Source organism: Xyrauchen texanus, chromosome 2 (assembly GCF_025860055.1).
Source record: "Xyrauchen texanus isolate HMW12.3.18 chromosome 2, RBS_HiC_50CHRs, whole genome shotgun sequence".
NCBI classification, from domain to species: Eukaryota; Metazoa; Chordata; class Actinopteri; order Cypriniformes; family Catostomidae; genus Xyrauchen; species Xyrauchen texanus.
This window is the reverse complement of record NC_068277.1, coordinates 46132674-46154344: the sequence shown is the minus strand read 5'-3', so window position 1 is coordinate 46154344 and position 21671 is coordinate 46132674. Positions and strand designations below refer to the sequence as shown.

Here is a 21671-nt window from a genome sequence, read left to right as displayed (position 1 = left end):
CACATGTGGTGCCTGATTAGTTTCACTTTTACATCTAAAAGTCACACAAACTCACCATTCACTAGCATTATGGACCTACAAAGATATTTTTCTAAACATCTTTGTTTGTGTTGAGCAGAAGAAAGAAAGTCATACACATCTGGGATGGCATGAGTGTGAGTAAATGATGAGAGAATTTTAGAAAATTATCCCACAGAGAATGTTTCACCCAAATAATACACAACACTCTTATTTACTCTAATTACAAATAATCATGAGGAAACCAATCAAAAACTCCCACACTCTGCTCCAATAGAATCAGGAGGAGACTCAGGGTCGTCACACTCACCTACACCTTTCATATTGCTTCTGAAGATATAGATTAAATCACTGGAGTTGTATGGATTTCTTTTATGCTGCCTTAATATGCTTTGTTCTGGCCACCATTCATTAGTGTTGTATGGACCTACAGAGCGGAGATATTTTTCGAAAAATATAAATTTGTGTTCAGCAAATAATTTTTAAGTCATACACATCTGCGATGGCATGAGGGTGAGTAAATGATGAGAGAATTTTCATTTTTGGGTGAACTATCCCCTTACCTTTAAGTACGTGCATCTCACCAGTTTTGGTAAAGCCTGAAATAAACTTCAGGCTTACACTGACCCAACCAAGTGAAGACGCTTCCAAATGACTTAACTGTGGTTCATTATTTATTACCAAAAATACACAGGCAAAAATGAGAACATTACAGTTATAGAAGAACAAATAAATAATTGCGAACGGAACACATATCAAAACAGGGCCCTTTGGACCCCTGTACTTGAAAATGAAAATAGCATTGAGAGGCCTTTAAACTGTAAAACCCAGTCGTTCCTTCTCTCCTTTGGCATGGCATGTTACAAGATGTGCTTGATTTCACTTTCAAATGCCAACCATTGCCTTACATACAGTAAAGTCTTTAATTGATACACTTTGGCTAATCAAAGGTAATTTTTGATGCATCATTTTTCTTTTCTGTAGTGTTTATACAAGTTTTAAAAAATAGAATTCATCTAAAAAATGTCAGTATTCTACAGTATATATATATATATACAGCAAGTCACATACAAAACCATTTTACAGTACCATGTGTCCGAATACATTACATAATTATTGAGGGCACATTATACAGAAAAAGGCCTTATCAGAAATGCCAATGCACTCATTACTGGGACACTACTTGTCTTAAGATTAATAGTATTTTTCTAAACAAGACTGAATATCCCTTCAAAGATGAGGCTGTTGAAATGTAAGGCACACTTGTGGCTGAGAGCCTATCCTCATTACTAGAACTATACGATTACCAAATCTATTGACACACAATTATCTCATTAGGCCCCGCTAATGAAGGTGCTGATTACTTCAAACTTGTTGTTTATCTTTAGAAAGAAATAATAAATCCAGATTTATTGCATTGTGCTAGAAAAAAAAAAAATCTGGAAACCACAGCTAGATTTCCAGATAAAGCAGATTGCTGGCGTATAATGTGAACAGGATGACTGCCAATTCCTGCTCTCAGACAAAGGAAAGAAAAGGGATAATACTAATTGGTAGGTTCTTGATTAATTTGGAAGAAATCACAGTAGTTAACACCAAATAAAATGCAGTAGCTTGAACGCAAAATTATGCTTCTGAAACTCAGGCTCTCTTTGATGGTAGTACAGTACTTTTAACAAGACTTGGAAAGTAACAAGTGTGTATTATGCAAATAACAACTAAATGTGGTCTCTGAAACAAAGTATCAATGGACGTTTTGGTATCAATCCATTGGATTGATTTGAGAAAGCAATATAAAAACCGGTAACGATCAAGTATTCACATCTATTTTCATTCAAATGTTACGTTCACATGAATGCAAGGTTAATATGCAGACCACATTACTATATCTTTGACACTCAGAATATAATAATCTGGTATGTAAATTCCTAAATTTAATTCCTAAAATTTCTCTGATATACCAGGCAGTGTGAAGTCTGCATGAATTATGGATGTCGTGTTATCATACCAATTTAGCATTTTAGACTGCTGACATACAAACATTGAGTGCATGCAAATCATCCCTTGGTAAATCAAGTCCAAATTGAGGGAGGCTAAGGTTAAAGCCAAGGTAAAAAAAAAAAAACAAATTGTAGTAAATGTGAGAGGTAGTGATCAAGCAAAACATCTAAAATATCAATGTTTATATATATATATATATATATATATATATATATATATATATAAAAATACATCACAGATGATTTGTAAAACTGTAAAAGCTTTTTAACCATTACAGCAGTAGCTTATGATAATATATATGTATTTATACATACTGTATATATGTACATCAGTCTTGTGTGCCCTTTATCCATATACTGCAAATGCAATAACCTTAAAAAAAAAAGGATAATTAAGTAAAAATGTGAGAACAATTTCAAGTTCTGGCATTTTAATGTTGTCATAACTTGATATGGATTTAAATAATTATAATCCACTAAATAAAGCCTGGTAAATACAAGCCCTTTTTTTCCATGAAAAAATAAAAAATAAAATCTGATGCATTTTTCATGTATTTTCTTATTTTACTGGGACAATTTTTCACTTGTTAAATTCATACACGGTTTATATACATATATGTTTATATTTTATAAGATGCATTCCCAATGATGACTTCTCTCACACTCATTTCTAAGTGTAAGTCTAATAGCACCAAAATAGAGGCCGTAATTTGAAACAAATTATATCATTTGTTTGAACATAACGGAGGGGGAACATGCACAAAAAATAAATTATCTTCATAAATATCTATGCAAATACGGACACGCATTAAAGGGCAAGAAGGAACTTTGCCTCTCTACGCTCAAGCATAGCATGGCAAGTGTCAACTTAAAGGTAAACTCACCCAAGTAATATAGACATAAATAATATTACAGATATAATAAGTAATAAGTACAATTATGCAGTGAATATGAGAAGCTGCCTTGTTTCATAATGTATGGACTCTATGGTGCATATTCTGAGCAGATGAGGAATAAAATGATTGAAAATCAAAACCACTTGCGTAATTCACACTGATACGTAAACTATACTTTGCAGGAATCTGATACCCATTTAATCGGCACATTTCTGAAATCACATATCCATAGTTGACAAAGGTAACAGAAACTAACTGTGACATCAGTAAGGAGATAGAGCGAGATGAGAAAAAAAAATTCTGACAGTGAAGTTAGTTGTGCACGTTCATGTTGTTTGTTCAAGCAGAAACGAGATACAAGACCAGTATGTATAAAAACGTGTGCATCACTGGCTGCTCCTGGTCTCTGTCAGCTGATTTCCCTGCTGCTCTTTGCTCAGTATGATGTTGATCAGATCTCCCTCATGCTGTTTCATGTGCTCCATCAGCTGCTCTTTACTAGTGGACTCGAAGCCACAGATACAGCAGCAAAAGAGCAGCACACAGTACTCCATACCTGCCCCGGCCTGCCCTGTGCTGCCCCGCCATGCCATGGCCCTGCTAGCCTGCTCCCTGCTGGAGGATGACCTCTCTGATGTAGCAGCACCCGTGGCCCCTGTAGCAGAACTCACCTCAGATAACTGTTGGTCTTTTCTGCTCAAGACAATATAGGGACGTTCCACTCCAGTCTCTGGTGTTGACTTCAGAGACATAGTAGGTGATCTTAAGCCCAGGAGACAGGTGAAAATAAACACAACAAAATTACATTAATCACATCTGACAAGTAAATATAGTGAGAGTTTAACTTATTACTGACTCCTGATAAGGAAGTTTATTTGATCTTTTGCAAGCACATAACAATGAGTCACACTATGGTCCAGATATATTGTACTTATGGAGAAGTTCTTCGTTCAGGGGTAAAATAAGTTCTAAACAGCCGAGCAACAACATACAGTTGGTGAACATTCAGAGACCTGCCACACCGCTGTGGGAGGCATTTAGAAGTACATTTAAATAAGACGACGCTCAGTAAAACCTTAAATAATGTGACATTAAAATGTGTTATCAATGACTTTATGCCTCATTTTATGAGTAGAAGTCACATGAGGTCAGTAAAAGAAGCAGTTTTAACCACTCAATGGTAATTTAAAGTAATATATATGCAGTAGAAAATGTTTAATTTTGTCTTGTTTATATTCTCAATGCTATACATACATAATACGAGCAGATTACACACTGTTATTGTATTTTATGATGACACTGTTACTACTGCAAAGATGGGCGTATATAAAAGACTGTTAATGTGCAGAATACAGACAAAAGAATGATGATAGAGGCATATCTTCCTTTGGGCAGATGTGTGAATGACTTTTGCTGCAGATGGCACATGAGTGAATGGGCACTTAAGAGTGTTTGAGTAGATTTGATTCCTTATGTAGACTAATTAAACAACAAAAAATCTGACAAATGTCTCTGAGCAAACGATTGTACAGATGTAGGTAATTTGCATCAGCTCGCTAATAACTCTGCACGCAGGTGGGCAGTGGTGGCTCAGCGGTTAAGGCTCAGGGTTACTGCTCAGAAGGTCATGGGTTCAAGCCCCAACACCACCAAGACACCACTGTTGGGCCCTTGAGCAAGGCCAATGATGACGTGGACCAATGGCATTAAGGTGTTTAGCAGCCGGTGCAAATTTTTTCTTAAAGTTCGCCCGGGCGAGCTGTTTTGAACCACTGAAACGAACGTAAAAACAACTTCTTGGCCCAATTTTTATTAAAGCTATATGCAGATTTTTAATTTATTTCTTATTTTAAAAAACGAAGTCCGTCAATTGAATAACAATAATGATTAATCTCATGATTATCTGTTGTAATCTACCAAGCTACGACTAAGTGTAAACAGTCAATGCAGGTCAAAAATTATCATATGCCACATGTTCAATATATGAATGCCCCCTGCTCTCACCGGCTGCTCTGTGAAATGGCCTCATTGATGGCTTTGTTCACTTGCTCGTAGTTGTAATTCTGATCTCCAGCATGTTTCCACATGTGGGATTTGAGAGATGGTGGGTGGCTGCAAACATATCCACATAGGGAGCACCTGTAACATAAGATTAAGATTCAATTACGCCCATTCTCCAGGCAAAGTCAAGTTTTTTTTTTTTGTTATTTAAAAAAATACAAAAATAGCATTTATGTTAATTACTCTATTAAATATGAATGTAGAAATGTCAAAAGTACCAGTCATTGCTAAAGTTACAACAAGTTACCAGTTATTCTACAGTATAGTACAGAGTACTGACTCAATTCACTATCCAAATGCTGTTTAAATACTTGCATGTATATTTTTTATGTTTGCTTTTGCCTCAAGGTAATGAGGCTGTGTGCATGAATGGTCAGATGCAATACTTGGTCAAATTTGCCCATCTTGGCGAGGTATTCATGTAAACACAGTTGGTTATGACTTAAGTGAATGTAAACAGGAGGGACAAAAATAGATGTGTTTCACAATATGCATGCATATGCCTGTGCAATAGGCTTTGTAGCATAAATAAAGCCTAATAGACCTTCCTCTGTTGATATCGTTAACAAACGCTCTTCGTTAAATGTTTTGCTCTTCATTACTGACTTCTTTATGTAAGCTAACATGCCATTGTGTTAATTGAATATGTTACTTTATATATTTAACTTTCAAAATAAAGTCAGTTCAAAAGCATGTTAGCTTTTGATGTGTTATTGAAATTGGTATGAAGAGGAAATTTCCCTGGTATTGGTACAGATTACAAACATTTTGGTATTGGGGCAGCCCTATCTGCACTTTATGTATGAGCTGTTTCTCACCTGTATTGCTCCAGCAGCTGCATTGCTTGGTGTTCCTGTGGATGTCTTTTCATGTGGCACTTTAGGCTATTCATATTAGTTGTTGCAAAGTCACAGCTGCAGCACCTATAGGGGTTGTGCCACACAGGATAAACAAATGAGACCTTCTGGAGCACCTGTTAAGAGGGGTCAGGTGTTGTTTGTTTGCACGCTAATTGTGTTGTATGGGTGCGGCTCTGTAATGGAGCATTTGAAGGACTGCATCTGAAGTGCTAAGAAAGGCTGTTTGTAGAGAGGCTGAACTCAAAGTGTGGCTTGCAGCAAATGCAATATATTTGAAGACCTTGAATGGCTTGTACAGTTGTGTTAAAAGGACCTTCTTTCAGAAGCTCTTTTTGAAATTATCACGGGTGAGAAGAACTAAAGTCAGATGTGTCAGCACACACAAAGAGACAATAATGGGAGCCGAAGGTCTTTATGTGAGCTTGCATGCAACCAGGCGTGTGCGTATGTGCTCTTGTATTGAAGAGAAAATATATTTTATATATATAGCATAGGGCCTTTGCCTTTAGACATTGGGTGAAGGCAGCAACAGACTTATCCTAAGCACCACTGCACCCTTGTGGTGATTACTGTTAATATTTTTATTCCCTATCATATCACATTTCATTTTTAAATATTTACACTAGCACATATCTGATTCTCAAAATGTATTATTTACAACAGGGGTGTTCAATTAATTTTTTACTGGGGGCCAGATGCGAAAAACTATAAATAATAAAGGTGTTGCAGGACACATTGTTGTAAAAAAAAAAAAAGGCTAGGTGCAATTAGATTGCAACTATTGCATCATCTTTATAATATATGCTTAATATTATGCAAATTTTGATCACACTTTGTGTTAAAAGGATATTATTCTCACCAAGAACACTTGTAATGGAACAGGGATGTAAAATGTTTTTATGAAATCCTATACTATTATTATCATTATAAATATTATATTGAGCTTCTGCTTCTTTCACCCCCCTAATTTTTAAGTAATCCAAACATGGTTTCTGTTTTGTTGTTACAAATATGATTTTAATTTGATCAAAATATTACCACTCCCTTTTATTTGGATGAGGCACATAGGAAGCCGGGCATGCCCAGTAGGCATAGATGTGAAAGTGTAATGACCGCTCTCTCATAGGTCCTCACTTTCAAGTGGTGCTGGGAAGTCATAACACATTTTTCATGTTTCAATGAAACATCAAAATACACCAATTCACTACAATTAATGAAACTTCCCAGTGCTACAGATGATGTATTAGGAGTGTGTGTTTGGCTTGTGCATGCTCAATAAACTCGGTTAGGCCACTCACACAATGGCATCTCTACTCGGTTGTACGATGCATGGTTTTGGGACATTTTAACGAGAACACGACCAAAGTGTCTAAACTTATAGCCATCCTACAACAAATGAATCATTCTTTTTGTGAAATCTGGAGATTTCCAAACTCCTGTTAAACTCTGCCATTGGATGAAGTGAGAAGGGTCTGCAATACTACTACAAGGCACACCCACTACAAGTTACAAATAATGGGTGAAATTCTAAAGTACAATAGCCAATAGCTGGATGTTTCATTCACACTGTGTGTGTTGTGTTTATTTGGAGTCCCGTAGCAACCTTACACCTATACCTAAACCTAACCACAAAGATTATTTATTTTTTGTAAAATTATTAAATACAACGCAACATTAATGAATCATCCAGCAATTGGATTTAAAAAAAAAATGTACGTTCTTTCAGCCTATAAAATGGATTTGTTATCCAAGGGGGCAATACTTGTAGAAGGCGTGTCGTGTAATTGGTGTTCCTTGTTGTCTTATGGGATGCAGACAGATACAATTGAAGTCAGACATTTACATACACCTTAGCCAAATACATTTAAACTCAGTTTTTCTACAATTCCTGACATTTAATCGTAGAACACATTTCCCTATCATAGGTCAGTTAGGATCACTAATTTATTTTAAGAATGTGAAATGTCAGAATAATAGTAGATAGAATTATTTATTTCAGATTTTATTTCTTTCATCACATTCCCAGTGGGTCATTTTAAATACACTTTGTTAGTATTTGGTAGCATTGCCTTTAAATTGATTAACTTGGGTCAAACATGTTGGGTAGCCTTCCAAAAGCTTCTCACAATAATTTGCTGGAATTGTGGCCGATTCCTCCAGACAGAACTGGTGTAACTGAGTCAGGTTTGTAGGCCTCCTTGCTCCCACACACTTTTTCAGTTCTGCCCACAAATTTCCTTTCTAAATTTTCTATCTCCAATACCTTGACTTTGTTGTCCTTAAGCCATTTTGCCACAACTTTGGAGATATGCTTGGGGTCATTGTCCATTTGGAAGACCCATTTGCGACAGAGCTTTAACTTCATGGCTGATGTCTTGAGATTTTGCTTAAATATATCCACAGAATTTTCCTTCCACAACATGACACTGCCATCCCCATGCTTCACAGTTGGAATCGTGCTCTTCAGCTTCAGCAAGCCTCACCCTTTTTCCTCTAAACATAACGATGGTATTTATGGTCAAACAGTTCCATTTTTGTTTCATCAGACCAGAAGACATTTCTCCAAAAAGAAATGTGCACCTGCAAACTGTAATATGGCTTTTTATGGTGGTTTTGGAGCAGTGGCTTCTTCCTGGCTGAGCAACCTATCATGTTATATCGATATAGGACTTGTTTTAATGTGGATATAGATACTTGTCTACATGTTTCTTCCAGCACATTCACAAGATCCTTTGCTGTTGTTCTGGGATTGATTTGCACTTTTCACACCAAAATACGTTCATCTCTAGGAGACAGAATGCATCTCCTTACTGAGTGGTTTGATGTCTGTGTGGTCCCATGGTGTTTATACTTGCATACTATTGTTTGTACAGATGAATATGGTACCTTCAGGCGTTTGGAAATTGCTCCCAAGGATGAACCAGACTTGTTGCGGTCCACAATTATTTAAGGCCTTGGCTGATTTTTTTGATTTTCCAATGATTTCATGCAAAGAAGCACCGAGTTTAAAGGTAGGCCTTAAAGTACATCCACAGTTACACCTCCAATTCAGTACACCTCCTATCAGAAGCTAATTGGCTAAAGGCTAGACATAATTTTCTGGAATATTCCAAGCTGCTTAATGGCACAGTTAACTGGAATTGTGATATAGTCAATTAAAAGTGAAACATTCTGTCTGTAAACAATTGTTGAAAAATTACTGGTGTAATGCACAAAGTAGATTTCCTACACGACTTGCCAAATCTATAGTTTGCTAAAATAAAATCTGTGGAGTGGTTAAAAAAAAGGAGTTTTAATGACTTCAAACTAAGTGCATGTAAATTCTGACTTCAACTGTACATTTGGATAAAGGTGTGGCAACTGCAAAGAGAACACACTAGCGGAAACGATGTGCTGTGAAATGTAGCTGTACGTGATAGCGACACTAAGTCTTTCAGAACGTGAATTTCACATCATTTCTCAATAGTGGGCCAAATGCCATTCTATTTCTAAAATCTCTCGTAATCCACCTCAGAGCAGTCTGGCAATCCACCTTCATTTTTCAGCGTAACTAAGGCTCCACCATAATCATCCTTGAATGTGGACCTCTTCAAGTTTAATCCACCTCAAGTCATTTAAGCGATACAAAAATACTAATTTATACCACTTTTTGTAGCAATATGTGTATTATTATTTTCATAAACACATTCGTTTGGATTGCATATAGTTTGTCGTTTATCTCATTTTGCCATCATTTTATCACACGCAGTTGCACAGGCAGAATGAAAGAGAGATCAGACGCTGACACGGACAGTCCTCAACAACTCTGTCTCTCACGCTACCACAAACTTTAAACAACCAGGATAAAGGAGAAAAAAAACTGCACCTTGTATCATTTTGGCAAAATAATAAACGTATTTCTCTCCGCATTCAGCATGACTTGTAAATATCACCTTTGGAAGTAAATAAATAAAGGCAACTTTGGAGGTTATGCAGTTATGAATGGTGGTTTACATGGAAAATTGAAAATACTGCATCATTACGCTATCTGCAAAGAAGCAGATTTTACAATAGGAACTTCAATATAACACAGCAACAAGTGAATGATTTAATTACTCTTTTGCAATAAATACGGATGTTAGAAAATTATCCGAGATTAGGATATTACTCTGCTGTACATCCTTTGGTTGTGTAATATTTATAAGCCAATATCACTGAATTCTGGTATTATTACCATCCATCAAGTTATTTACATTGCAGTCAATGACAGCAGAAATGTGTCACACTTGCTGGAAATGCAGTCGCTGCTTACATCCGTGTTGCAAAATAAGGTGGATACATTCATCCTTTTAAACTTTTTTTCAAACCTGTATGGTTTCTCAGAGTTGTGGATTCGTCGATGGTTGCGCACTCCAACATATGTGGAACTGGTGTAGTCGCATACATCACATTTGAAAATGCTCTGTTCACTGACAGGATCTGGACAAGAGAGAGAAACACACAGTGAATTTAATATTTACATTGACAAAAATAAAAAAAAATAAGGGGGTGACAGCATTTTCTAAATCAGAAAATATTCTTTCAATGTCTTGCAAGCACTGGCATTTTCTTCAGGAAATTTAAATCTAGTCTTTAATTCTTATAAAGCCCCGTTAAGCTCAATAAGTATTGACACCATTCTGCAATCTAGGTTTAGTATAGAAAAACAACTTTTTCTCTAGTTTTTGTGACACACTCAATCTCATTTTACCAGCTTGTGTTTCATGATGTGGAGCTCAAAGATCACTCCATACTCACCCTCATCGGTCATCTTTCGTGATTCCTCCATGGTTACAGTGCTTTCAGCGGCATGGGTCAGCGTGCCACTGATGTAATTTATACCATGGCGGTCTCTCTCGTGGTTCCTCAGCTGACTCTGAGTAGATATTAATAAAAACATCATCAGTTCTTCATAAGGACGAACTTTATTAATAAAGCAGCAGTGGAAGGGAGAGCTGTGCACTTCAACACTAGAAACTCTTAACTCCAGTGTGACAATCTAAAGGAATAAGTAGGCTACTATTTATACTTGCTCCCTATTCAGAAAGGTTGAAACCTGCTCAAATACAGTGGCACCAAATTGTAGCGTTAATTTATTCCTTGCTCTGATGAGAGCAGTAATCTGTGCACTTAGTGTTGTGTGGGCGCACACACACACACACACACACACACACACACACACACACACACACACACACACACACACATGTTGTGTTTCCATGTTTTATGGGGACTTTCCATAGACATAATGGTTTTTATACTGTACAAACTATATACTCTATCCCCTAAACCTAACCCTACCCCTAAACCTAACCCTCACAGAAAACATTCTGCATTTTTACATTTTCAAAAAACATAATTTAGTATGATTTATAAGCTGTTTTCCTCATGGGGACCGACAAAATGTCCCCACAAGGTCAAAAATTTCGGGTTTTACTATCCTTATGGGGACATTTGGTCCCCACAAAGTGATAAATACACGCTCACACACACACACACACACGCACGCACAATACATGACTCACATACATGCATTCTTACAATACAAGCTTCTGTACTGTCCTGTAATACAGTAATTCCCAACCAGTGGTTTGAGTAAAGCAGGGGGTACTTGAAAATGTTTTTATTTTGCTTTAAAGGAATATTCTGGGTTTGGGACGAGTTAAGCTCAATCGGCAACATTTGTGGCATAATGTTTATTAGCAAAAAAAATTACATAAAACAAAAGCATAAATCTGGGTTACAATGAGGCTCTTACAATGGAGGTGAATTGGGCCAATCCATAAAAGCTAAAAATACTAACCATTTTTAAAGCATAGCCACAAGACGTGAACAAAATGTGTGTTAACATGATTTTAGTGTGATAACCAAATTTATGTGTAAAGTTATATCCAATTTTACAACTTCATTGCCATGACGACATCAAGATGATGATATAAAACAATAAATATAGAGACCAATTATTATTGTTAATTCTACAAATTTAAGAAAACATCACTTAGCTAGTGTGAAGTATTATTTTTGGCACATACGAATATACAATGCAAAAAATACATATTTTTTTTGTGGTTGGACCAATGAATATGTTGGCAGGGCAAGTCTAAACTACTGTTCCAAACCGGGTCAGAAGCCATGTGTAGAGCTACACTGTATGCTCTCAAGGAATTTTGTTTAAATGCACTAGGAACTCTTAATAAAACAAAAAAGACACATTTCCACTGATATGATTGAAGCATGATTGTTTGGCCTCATTTCATTAAAAATATGTTTAGCTAAAAAGAAGGTCTAAGAATAAGGACAAATGACAATAGTGCTGTTGCTTAAAGTGTTAAAAAATTTACGAATAAACTATTCCCAGCCCAGCACTGTTGTCAGATTCAACAATGCGTCTTTCCACTACATAGTTTTGGGACCATTTTCCTCACCTTGTAGTGGAAACTCTCGTCACACTGTTTGCAGCTGTACATGCGGGTCTTGCAGTGGCGGATCATATGACGCTCCAGGTCTTTGCTGTCACAGGCTATGTGCTCACAGATGGGGCACTGGTAAGGTTGTCTCTGTCTATGTACACGGAGGTGCTGCTTGATGTAGCCCTTGTTCCCACTGCTGTAAAGGCACAGTCGACAACGGTAGGGCCTCTCGCTCCCATCAATATATTCCACAAGACCTTCTGTAGTGGAAATATCCCCAGACCCAACAACACCCCCAAGGACTCCACTACTTTGTTGGCTTTGGGCATTGTCCTGCAACTCCTTTAAAATGTCGTCGTCAGAAGTGTTTTGGTCGGAGCGCTCTTGCAGTCGCTCGATGACGGTCAAAAGAGACATACTGATGCCAGCTTTGGAGGGTCCCTCAACCAGCACATCTCTCGAACCTTTTGAACTCTGGAGGCCAAGGTTAAGAAGAGTAGCTGGATCTCCAATTTCACCAGTGAGCTCTGCTGAGGATGCCTTAGGGTTGGCAGGGGCAGCAGTTTTAGCAATCTCTAAGATTCTCTGGCCTGTGTCAGGGTTTTGCATGCTCAGGTCATCGATGCCTTTGACGGCAGTTTTGCCAAGCTCAGGGGCCCTCATGGGCATGGCCACCAGTGCCTCAGCGGCCAAAGAATGAAGCCGAAGAGACTCTGAATAAGTCCTCCTCCGAACTGGTGGTACATTTACATCTGATGGAGAACCTGAAGATGGTGTCTCATTCTGTTGACGATCACCTCCATTCCAACCAATCACAACCTCCTCCTGTTGTTTAAAGTATATTGGGTGGTGTTGGCTCTCTACCTCTGGCTCCTCAGAGGCAAGGATGGTCTTATCTCCTGCCACCTCTGGACTGAGGAGCAAAGGCTTGCTTGACACTGGTTCTTCAGCACAGGGGAGGCGTTCCACAATGACGTTGACATGGCCGGCACTGTTGCCGCTGGAGCTGATGATCTTCTGTGCTGAGGATAGAAGGCTGTCGGAGCTTGCCTGCTGGCTATCTGTCTCCAACTCCAGTTCCATCTGCGCCTCTGGTGTCACCTGGACCTCCACTAAGGGCTCCTCTTTAATAGAAAAAATGTGGTTCAGCACAGGCATTTTGGTCTCCATTGTTTTCACAGTGACAGTCTCCCTATGACACTTCATTTCTGGCGAGGCACACAGCTCTAGCTGGAGGCTGTTTGAGCCATGCACTATCTGAGATTTTCCTTCAACAGCTGCAAGGACTACAATGGTATCCTCCTTTCCTGCTTGAACCAAAGGAGGGCTGGAGCTATCAGGACAGTCCGCCTCATCTTCAAATATAGGGTAAGAACAGTCAACAAGGCCAGCATGCTTCCATGCGTGGGTCTTCAAATTGCGCTGCTGTCTGCATTCATATTTGCAGATGAGACAACGGTACCTACCCTGCTCAAAGCTGTACCACTTTTTTGGTGTCGTGGTGTCCTCTGATTCAAAGTTGTTGGTCATTCTGTGCTGAATGCTCCTTGCTAATGCTGACCTTTGCTCCTCTATGATGCTCTTGGCATGGTCCCCCTCTTCCAGGTGGAGTCTTACATGTGCCACTAGCTCCTCTTGTTGGTTAGAGGTAAACTGGCACTCTGAGCACATGAGGATGAGGTCGCTTTGCTGCTCATCATGATGCAGCAAATGCTCTTTTAACATCTCCAACGTGGGTGAAATAAATCGGCACATATTGCACTGGTAGCAAGTAACAGAACGAGTGCCTATACTTGAAGGCTCCTGCTCGAATGCATGCCCAGGTGTGCAGCTGGATGTGGGGTGGTCCTGCCTCAGCTCTCTAGGTCTCTTACAATCTGAAGACCCACCAGTCCCATCCCTGCAGTCTGGAGCAGGTACTGAAGCACAGTTCATCGAGGGCCTCTTTTTCCCAGAGACTGTGCATCGCCGGGGTCGCTTATCTACAATCTTGCTTAGTTTCTCGATGACCTGGATGAGAGAGTCAGCAGCCTGCTTTTGCTGGTCCTCGCCATCATGGAGATGTGAGTCAGGGATGAAGACAGCATCCTGCTGGCCCCTAGAGTGAGGCACAAGGACAGCAACACCACTGCCATCCTCCATTCCTGAAAATATATCAAAACGCATGCAAAAATTATAAAGTAGGAATAAATGAAACTTCCAATACAAGTAAGCACATTAAACAACAGCAATTTTCAGCTCACAAAAAGTTCAGAAATGTTGGAATATTTAACTGCCTGACATTAATTTTAAGTTTTATGTGTATAAACTTGCAGGGGCCCATCTTACACATTTACAAGAATAGCCATTACTTCACAATCCTATAAATATCACCCATTGGCAAGGTTGGGAGGGATACTTTTGAAATGTATTCCACTACAGATTACAGAATACATGCTGTAAAATGTAATTTGTAACGTATTCTGTTAGATTATTCAAGATCAGTAACACATTCTAATACTTTGGATTACTTCTTCAGTACTGGTAGATTATTTCACATGTTTTGACTATAAACAAATCTGCCATAACAGTAAGACAAAATACACATGTTAAAAATACATTCTCTGAAAAACCTAAATATATTATGCAGTGTTGTTTCTAAAAAAAAGATTAATCTAATTTATCTTATTTTAGGGATTTTTAGATATTTTTACAGGAAAACAATACAAAAATATCAAGAATAAGATTTTGCCCTAATATCAAAGGCCTTACAAGAAAAAAAGAAATTATGATCCAATTCTGATTATTTTTTATCCCCTTTGCTCCCAATTTGGAATGCCCAATTGCCACTACTTAGTAGGTCCTCGTGGTGGAGCGGATACTCATCTCAATCCGGATGGCAGAGGACAAGTCTGAGTTGCCTCCGCTTCCGAGACTGTCAATCTGCGCATCTCATCACATGGCTCATCACATGGCTCGTGGTGCACGACCAGGCTCATGCTATTCTCCGCGATCCACGCACAACTTACCACACGCCCATTGAGAACGAGAACCACTAATCACGACCACGAGGAGGTTACCCCATGTGACACTTCCCTCCCTAGCAACTGGGCCAATTTAGATGATTAGGAGACCTGGCTGGAGTCACTCAGCACACCCTGAATTTGAGCTTGTGACTCCAGGGGTGATAGTCAGTGTCTTTACCACTGAGCTACCCAGGCACACAATGTGAAATTTCTTGATAAAAAAATATGATCATGCCTGGTAACATGGCTAGAAATAGGGTTTTAGCTTAGCGTAAAGATGACAATTTACACAAGGTTTATTTCTATTTCTTCTGATCCAAACATACTTCAAACGTACTTCCCTGTCTGCTCGTATGAATGTAACACATCATAAGAAAGTGTTTCACTGCTGTTCAAATGCACTTTGGATCGCATCATTTATATGTATAAATATTTTACAACTGAGAGGACTAAATATTAAATGAAACAAATGACAATAAAATGCAAGTAATCTCTTCAGTAATCAAAATACTTTTTGAATGTAACTGTTTTATAATTACCAATTATTTAAATTGTAACTGTAGTGGAACACAGTTACTTATATTTTAAATATGTAATCCCGTTACATGTGTTCTGTTACTCCCTAACCCTGCACATTGTTATCTGTCTAGTAGGATTCAGGTGTTTCTGACACGAAAGCAACCTACTGCCATGGGACTTATTTGTGCTTTGAAATATGCTTTCAATGTTCATGTAATATCATGTCTGCTGTTATTATACTGTAATAATTTAAGTATAGACCAGCTATTGTCTAGATAGCACACATACATCACCAAGACGTCTATTTGATGTGTGTTTACATCTGGAAGACTTATATTTTTAGGTTGTTTGCTCATCAGCAATATGTATTCTCTCAGATGTCAATAAGACATTCAACAGATGTCTTTAAGATGTTTATGAATTATTTAATGAATGTTTGTAAATCTGATCCTTTACAGATGTTTAGCAGGTTAATTAGATTGCAATAATTTCCAGATGTAAAAGATCTAAAACAAACATTAAAACATATGTGTGCTTAACATCTGCTAAATGTCTTAAAAAGATCAGATTTACAAACATTCTAAATAATAAACATTTCAAAGACCATCTGATGAATGTGTTATTGACATCCATGAGGAAAAGTCTAATAGACCTTCAAAATACAGTTCCACATATAAACACACCCATCAAATAGACTTCTGGGTGATAAATGTGTGACATCAAAGACAGCTCATTTATTCATGTTTTGATTTTCTACTCTACAATAAGTCTATAAGACTTATGTCAATAAGTATGCCTCGGAAGAATGATTGTAAATCTGATGTTTTTAAGACATTTAGCAGATGTTAATTAGATTGTGAGACTTTCCAGATGAAAAGATCTAAAACAGACATATCGGAGATGTACATGTGCTTCAGGAGATGCTATCTGAAGAGTACATCAATAGTTTATATATTAATTTTACAATTCATTTCTGAATAGCTTCTAGTATCTCTGAATGGTATGACTTGTGTTTCCACTTTCTCTGTCAGCTTGTAAATCCCTTTTCCTCATAGTAAACCACTTCTTTATTTTTTGCATACAGCTAAAGGGAAGTAAAAGAGAATTACACTAAATCAAAACAAAGACACGTGGAGCATGAATACATGTAAACACTGGCAATTATTAGACAATGTTTGATCATGAGAAAAACAAAGACAAATATTGATGCATTTTTGTGCATTTTGTCAGTGTGTTAATCATTTAAAGCCTATATACATTATAATTGCAAAATATACATCTATTATGGGTTTGTTACAAAGCAACAAGTTACAATCTGAAGCCAAAATCAACAGGAACACGAACAATGATGATGAACGGGTTAAAAAATGTATCTCAAACAGGCTGCGTTCCTGTCCAACTGTATATCGACATATGACGAGCTGATAAATGTTTAGACACAGAGACCTGGTGACAGATAGCTCACTAAACAAGTGCACACTGAACTCAGTAAAACAATGCGCGAGACTCAAGTTGAGCGTAAGTTTTGCAGGTTATGTGTGCTTGAGAACACGGTGTCCATAATAACCGTAGAGACGCAACGTGAGAAAGGGGCAGGACATTTCTGACAACAGGAGACACATGCACATACACACACTCCTACTTAAGCTGTAAAAAAAGGAACTGTGCCGTTTAATAAACAGCTCAGCGTCATGCGACTGTCACATTAATCGGAGCACTACTTACTGATGCGGCAGTTGTGTCTGATCTTTGACCTCAGTACTTGTGATGTGCAGCTTTTATCCCTGGGCTGTAAAAATGCTTCAATCTGGACTCAAAATGGCGAGAATGGAGAGCGGATCACGTGACTCGCGGCTGCCCATGTGACCATGAAGCGCCAGGCAGTGTGGTAATGCACACTGATCCACGATCAGTTTTCAAAACACAACTGGCATCTGCTGAAGATTAATTTATTTATATTCGTAGTGAATTTCACAACAATTTCATAAGTTATGCTTATTTTAAAAAATTTCTAAATATATATACATTTTTATTATTAATTTGAACAAAATATATATATATATATATATATATATATATATATATATATATATATAATATAATTATTTTATTTTATTATTATTTATTTAAACAAAATCATATATATATATATATATATTAATAATTGTAATAATTTTTCCCATATGGGTTCAGTCATTTAAATTTCTTAAACAATAATAGGTAGAAGGCTCAGACATTGTAAAAACAACACTGCCTACTGAAAATGTTCAAACAAAAGATTCTCATGATTTTCTAATTTAAATTAGCACACACGATTTCCCTTATTTATTAATACATTAATGAGTAGAATTTTACATATTTAGGCAATCTTTAAAGTAGGCTAAATGGTGACATCACACATCACAACTGACTTGTATGCTATGACAAAATAAGAGAGGACACACTAGATTAATTATCCTAATACCTGTAATAAAAATAAAAGGTTTAAAAGGATGCATCAGGATGCATGGTAGCTGAAGTAGGCTGTACTGCTGTGATTGGCCAGGCCCTCCAGAGAGCTTGGCCATGTACTAACCCTAGATTTGTAACTCAATACTAGTGGCCAAACATATGCACAACAAAAAGAAAGCATTGATGGATTGTGATTAATCTTGTGAAATAATTACATTATTGCAGATTCCAGTTGCTTGAAAAACGTGATCACATAGGAAACCATCAACAAAATGATGTGACACTGAATAACAAAACAAGATCTTTTCATCATTGAACATTACAGATCAACGTGCCAGTGTAAGTAGTATGATATTTGATCCAAAAGGGGCTTTAGGAATCACACAATTTTATTGTAAATAAACAATTTAAATGACTCCACCAACAACTGTTCAGCTCTTTGTCATAACTGGCACTGATCATGCCCTCGCAGGACACGTCGATGGGAGCACAATCTATTTTCTAGGGTCGTTCTGAGACACACTTATAAAGTGAGTTCGGTACTAGCCTTTCAGCCATCTGAAGCTCTCACAGTGGAAGGTAATTATCTTCGAAGGGAATAGGGCATAGGGATGATCACTTCTGAATTGGATGTGCCAAAATTAGATCCAAACACTAGGAAAGTTGCTGGAGTTTATTTATATTTTTTGTGCAGCCGGAGGCTGTGTCAGAGTTTGTGTTCTTTATTCTTTGTGTTTAGTGTATTGTGATTCAAAATAAGGATATATTATATTTTACTCTCTTGTTTCTCAGTCATCTTCATTGAACTTGCACACTGGCTCCAACCTTGTCGTAAGTAAAGTCTGCGATGTCCGCGATTGTGGGATGGTCAGTAAGATCATAGTTCGGTTAGTCTTTAGAAAAGCTGGTCGGTATTGAGATAACTTTTCAAGTTTCCCTAGTTTGTGGCTCTGACATGAGCAGCATGGATAAAAGGTGTGTGTGTGTGCTCCTCAGGTCCTAAATTGTGCATTGTTGTTCTTCGCTCCTCTTTCCTCAAGCCCGTGACCCAGAAACGGATCATATTCCGCCATAATAAAGAATGTATGTATTCTCTAAATGCAGCAGGGGGAGGTGAGGACGAGGACAGAGGAACCGTACCAAGGACGCTTGAGTGAGGAAGCACAGGAGTATCTTATGTGGAAGACTTTGTGGTCGAAACACCTAACGCACCATCACACATGCATACATTCTCCTCCCCTTCACATCTGACACAAAATAAAAACAAAAGTTTTATTTTACGTTTCACCTTTGTGGTTTAAATAAAACATAATTGTCAAGTACTTTAACAGTGCATCTTGAAATATTAGGTTTCATTATGAAAAAAACTGCATGCACTCCGTGGTACATCAGCTGCACAGCCCCTAACCACATCCTCAGTTTTATCAATAAATGCGTAAATGAGTTAATATGTGTTATTAATAAAAATGGTATATCCTTTCTCATATGCTAAAATTAGAAATTTCCTGACCCATTACTTATTAAAAAAAATACATAATTTATGTGTTAAAAAATTATTTATTTTAAATATACTTTATCTATTTTATGTATACATTTTGGATGGTTTATACATATTTTTTTTATAATTTGTATTTATTGTATTTGTTTATTTTTTCCTTCACCTATGCTTGATTTATGATTTTATGCATGCATTGTTTAATCTATTGAACATTTATATAGAAAAAACTCCACGGTTTTACCACCATTTGTGGACTTTTCCGATGGTCTCTTACCACACCCTCCAGAGAATTAGCACGTTTTAGCCCAATGTGTGGAGTTTTCAGATGGTCCCTTACCACACCCTCCACAGTATTAGCACATTTTAGAACATTGTGCATTTTTCAGACGGTCCCTTACCACAACCTCCACAGTATTAGCACATTTTAGAACATTGTGCACTTTTCAGACGGTCCCTTACCACACCCTCCACAGTATTAGCACATTTTAGCCCAATGTGTGGAGTTTTCAGATGGTCCCTTTCCACACCCTCCACAGTATTAGCACATTTTAGAACATTGTGCACTTTTCAGACAGTCCCTTACCACAACCTCCACAGTATTAGCACATTTTAGCCCAATGTGTGGAGTTTTCTGATGGTCCCTTTCCACACCCTCCACAGTATTAGCACGTTTTAGAACAATGTGTGGACTTTTCAGACGGTTCCTTACCACACCCTCCACAGTATTAGCACATTTTAGCCCAATGTGTGGTGTTTTCAGATGGTCCCTTTCCACACCCTCCACAGTATTAGCACATTTTAGAACAATGTGTGGAATGTTCAGACGGTCCCTTACCACACCCTCCAGAGAATTAGCACCTTTTAGAACAATGTGTGGACTTTTCAGACGGTCTTTTACCACACCCTCCACAGTATTAGCACGTTTTAGCACAATGTGTGGACTTTTCAGACGGTCCCTTACCACACCCTCCAGAGAATTAGCACATTTTAGAACAATGTGTGGACTTTTCAAACGGTCCCTTACCACACCCTCCACAGTATTAGCACATTTTAGCCCAATGTGTGGAGTTTTCAGATGGTCCCTTTCCACACCCTCCACAGTATTAGCACATTTTAGCCCAATGTATGGAGTTTTCAGATGGTCCCTTTCCACACCCTCCACAGTATTAGCACATTTTAGAACAATGTGTGGAATGTTCAGACGGTTCCTTACCACACCCTCCACAGTATTAGCACATTTAAGCCCAATTTGTGGAGTTTTCAGATGGTCCCTTTCCACACCCTCCACAGTATTAGCACGTTTTAGCACATTGTGTGGACATTTCAGACAGTCCCTTACCACAAAATCAACAATATTAGCACATTTTAGCATAACATGTGGAATATTCAGATGGTCCCTGTCTGTAAACAAGGAAATACGTCAAAACATCAAATTAAGTTATTATGCATATATCATCATATATCATTATATCATATATCATTATATCATTATATATATATATATATATATATATATATACACATACACATCTGCCTGTGGAAAGTTTCCAATATAATTGCATAAATGTTGGAACTTGAAAGAACCTTAATTTGAAAACAGAAGTAGTTATAAATATTCCATTAAGGATTTTTTATTTTTTATTTTATTTACATCAACTAAGAATGATAGTAGAAATAATTTGCTTTATATCTGAATTATTTGTGATATTTCCACTGATGTTTAATTTAATAGTGCCTTCAAACTTTAATTTGACCACAAACACCAAATTAATAAAATACTAAGGAAATTACATTAACTATATTTTAATCGTTCCAGTGAGAGATAACAAGGAAAAATTCACTTATGAAAACACCAAAGAGAAATAATTTTTGTAATAAATCTATAGTATATGAGATAGATTTTATGTTCACTTTTTGAAACTAGATTAATTAAAA

The 21671-nt window shown here is 37.4% G+C and overlaps 1 protein-coding gene across 1 annotated transcript; it reads right to left on the bottom strand.

Moving 5' to 3' along the window:
- Positions 1 to 690: 690 nt before the first annotated feature.
- znf507 (zinc finger protein 507) lies at positions 691 to 17611 on the bottom strand. Its single transcript, XM_052142266.1, has 7 exons — positions 17513 to 17611; positions 12279 to 14407; positions 10612 to 10729; positions 10182 to 10293; positions 5794 to 5898; positions 4919 to 5053; positions 691 to 3676 (listed from the first exon to the last, which is right to left on the bottom strand). The coding sequence occupies exons 2-7, from the start codon at positions 14403 to 14405 to the stop codon at positions 3301 to 3303; spliced, it is 2973 nt and encodes a 990-aa protein (XP_051998226.1). The 5' UTR covers positions 14406 to 14407; positions 17513 to 17611; the 3' UTR covers positions 691 to 3300.
- Between the last annotated feature and the right edge of the window lie 4060 nt (positions 17612 to 21671).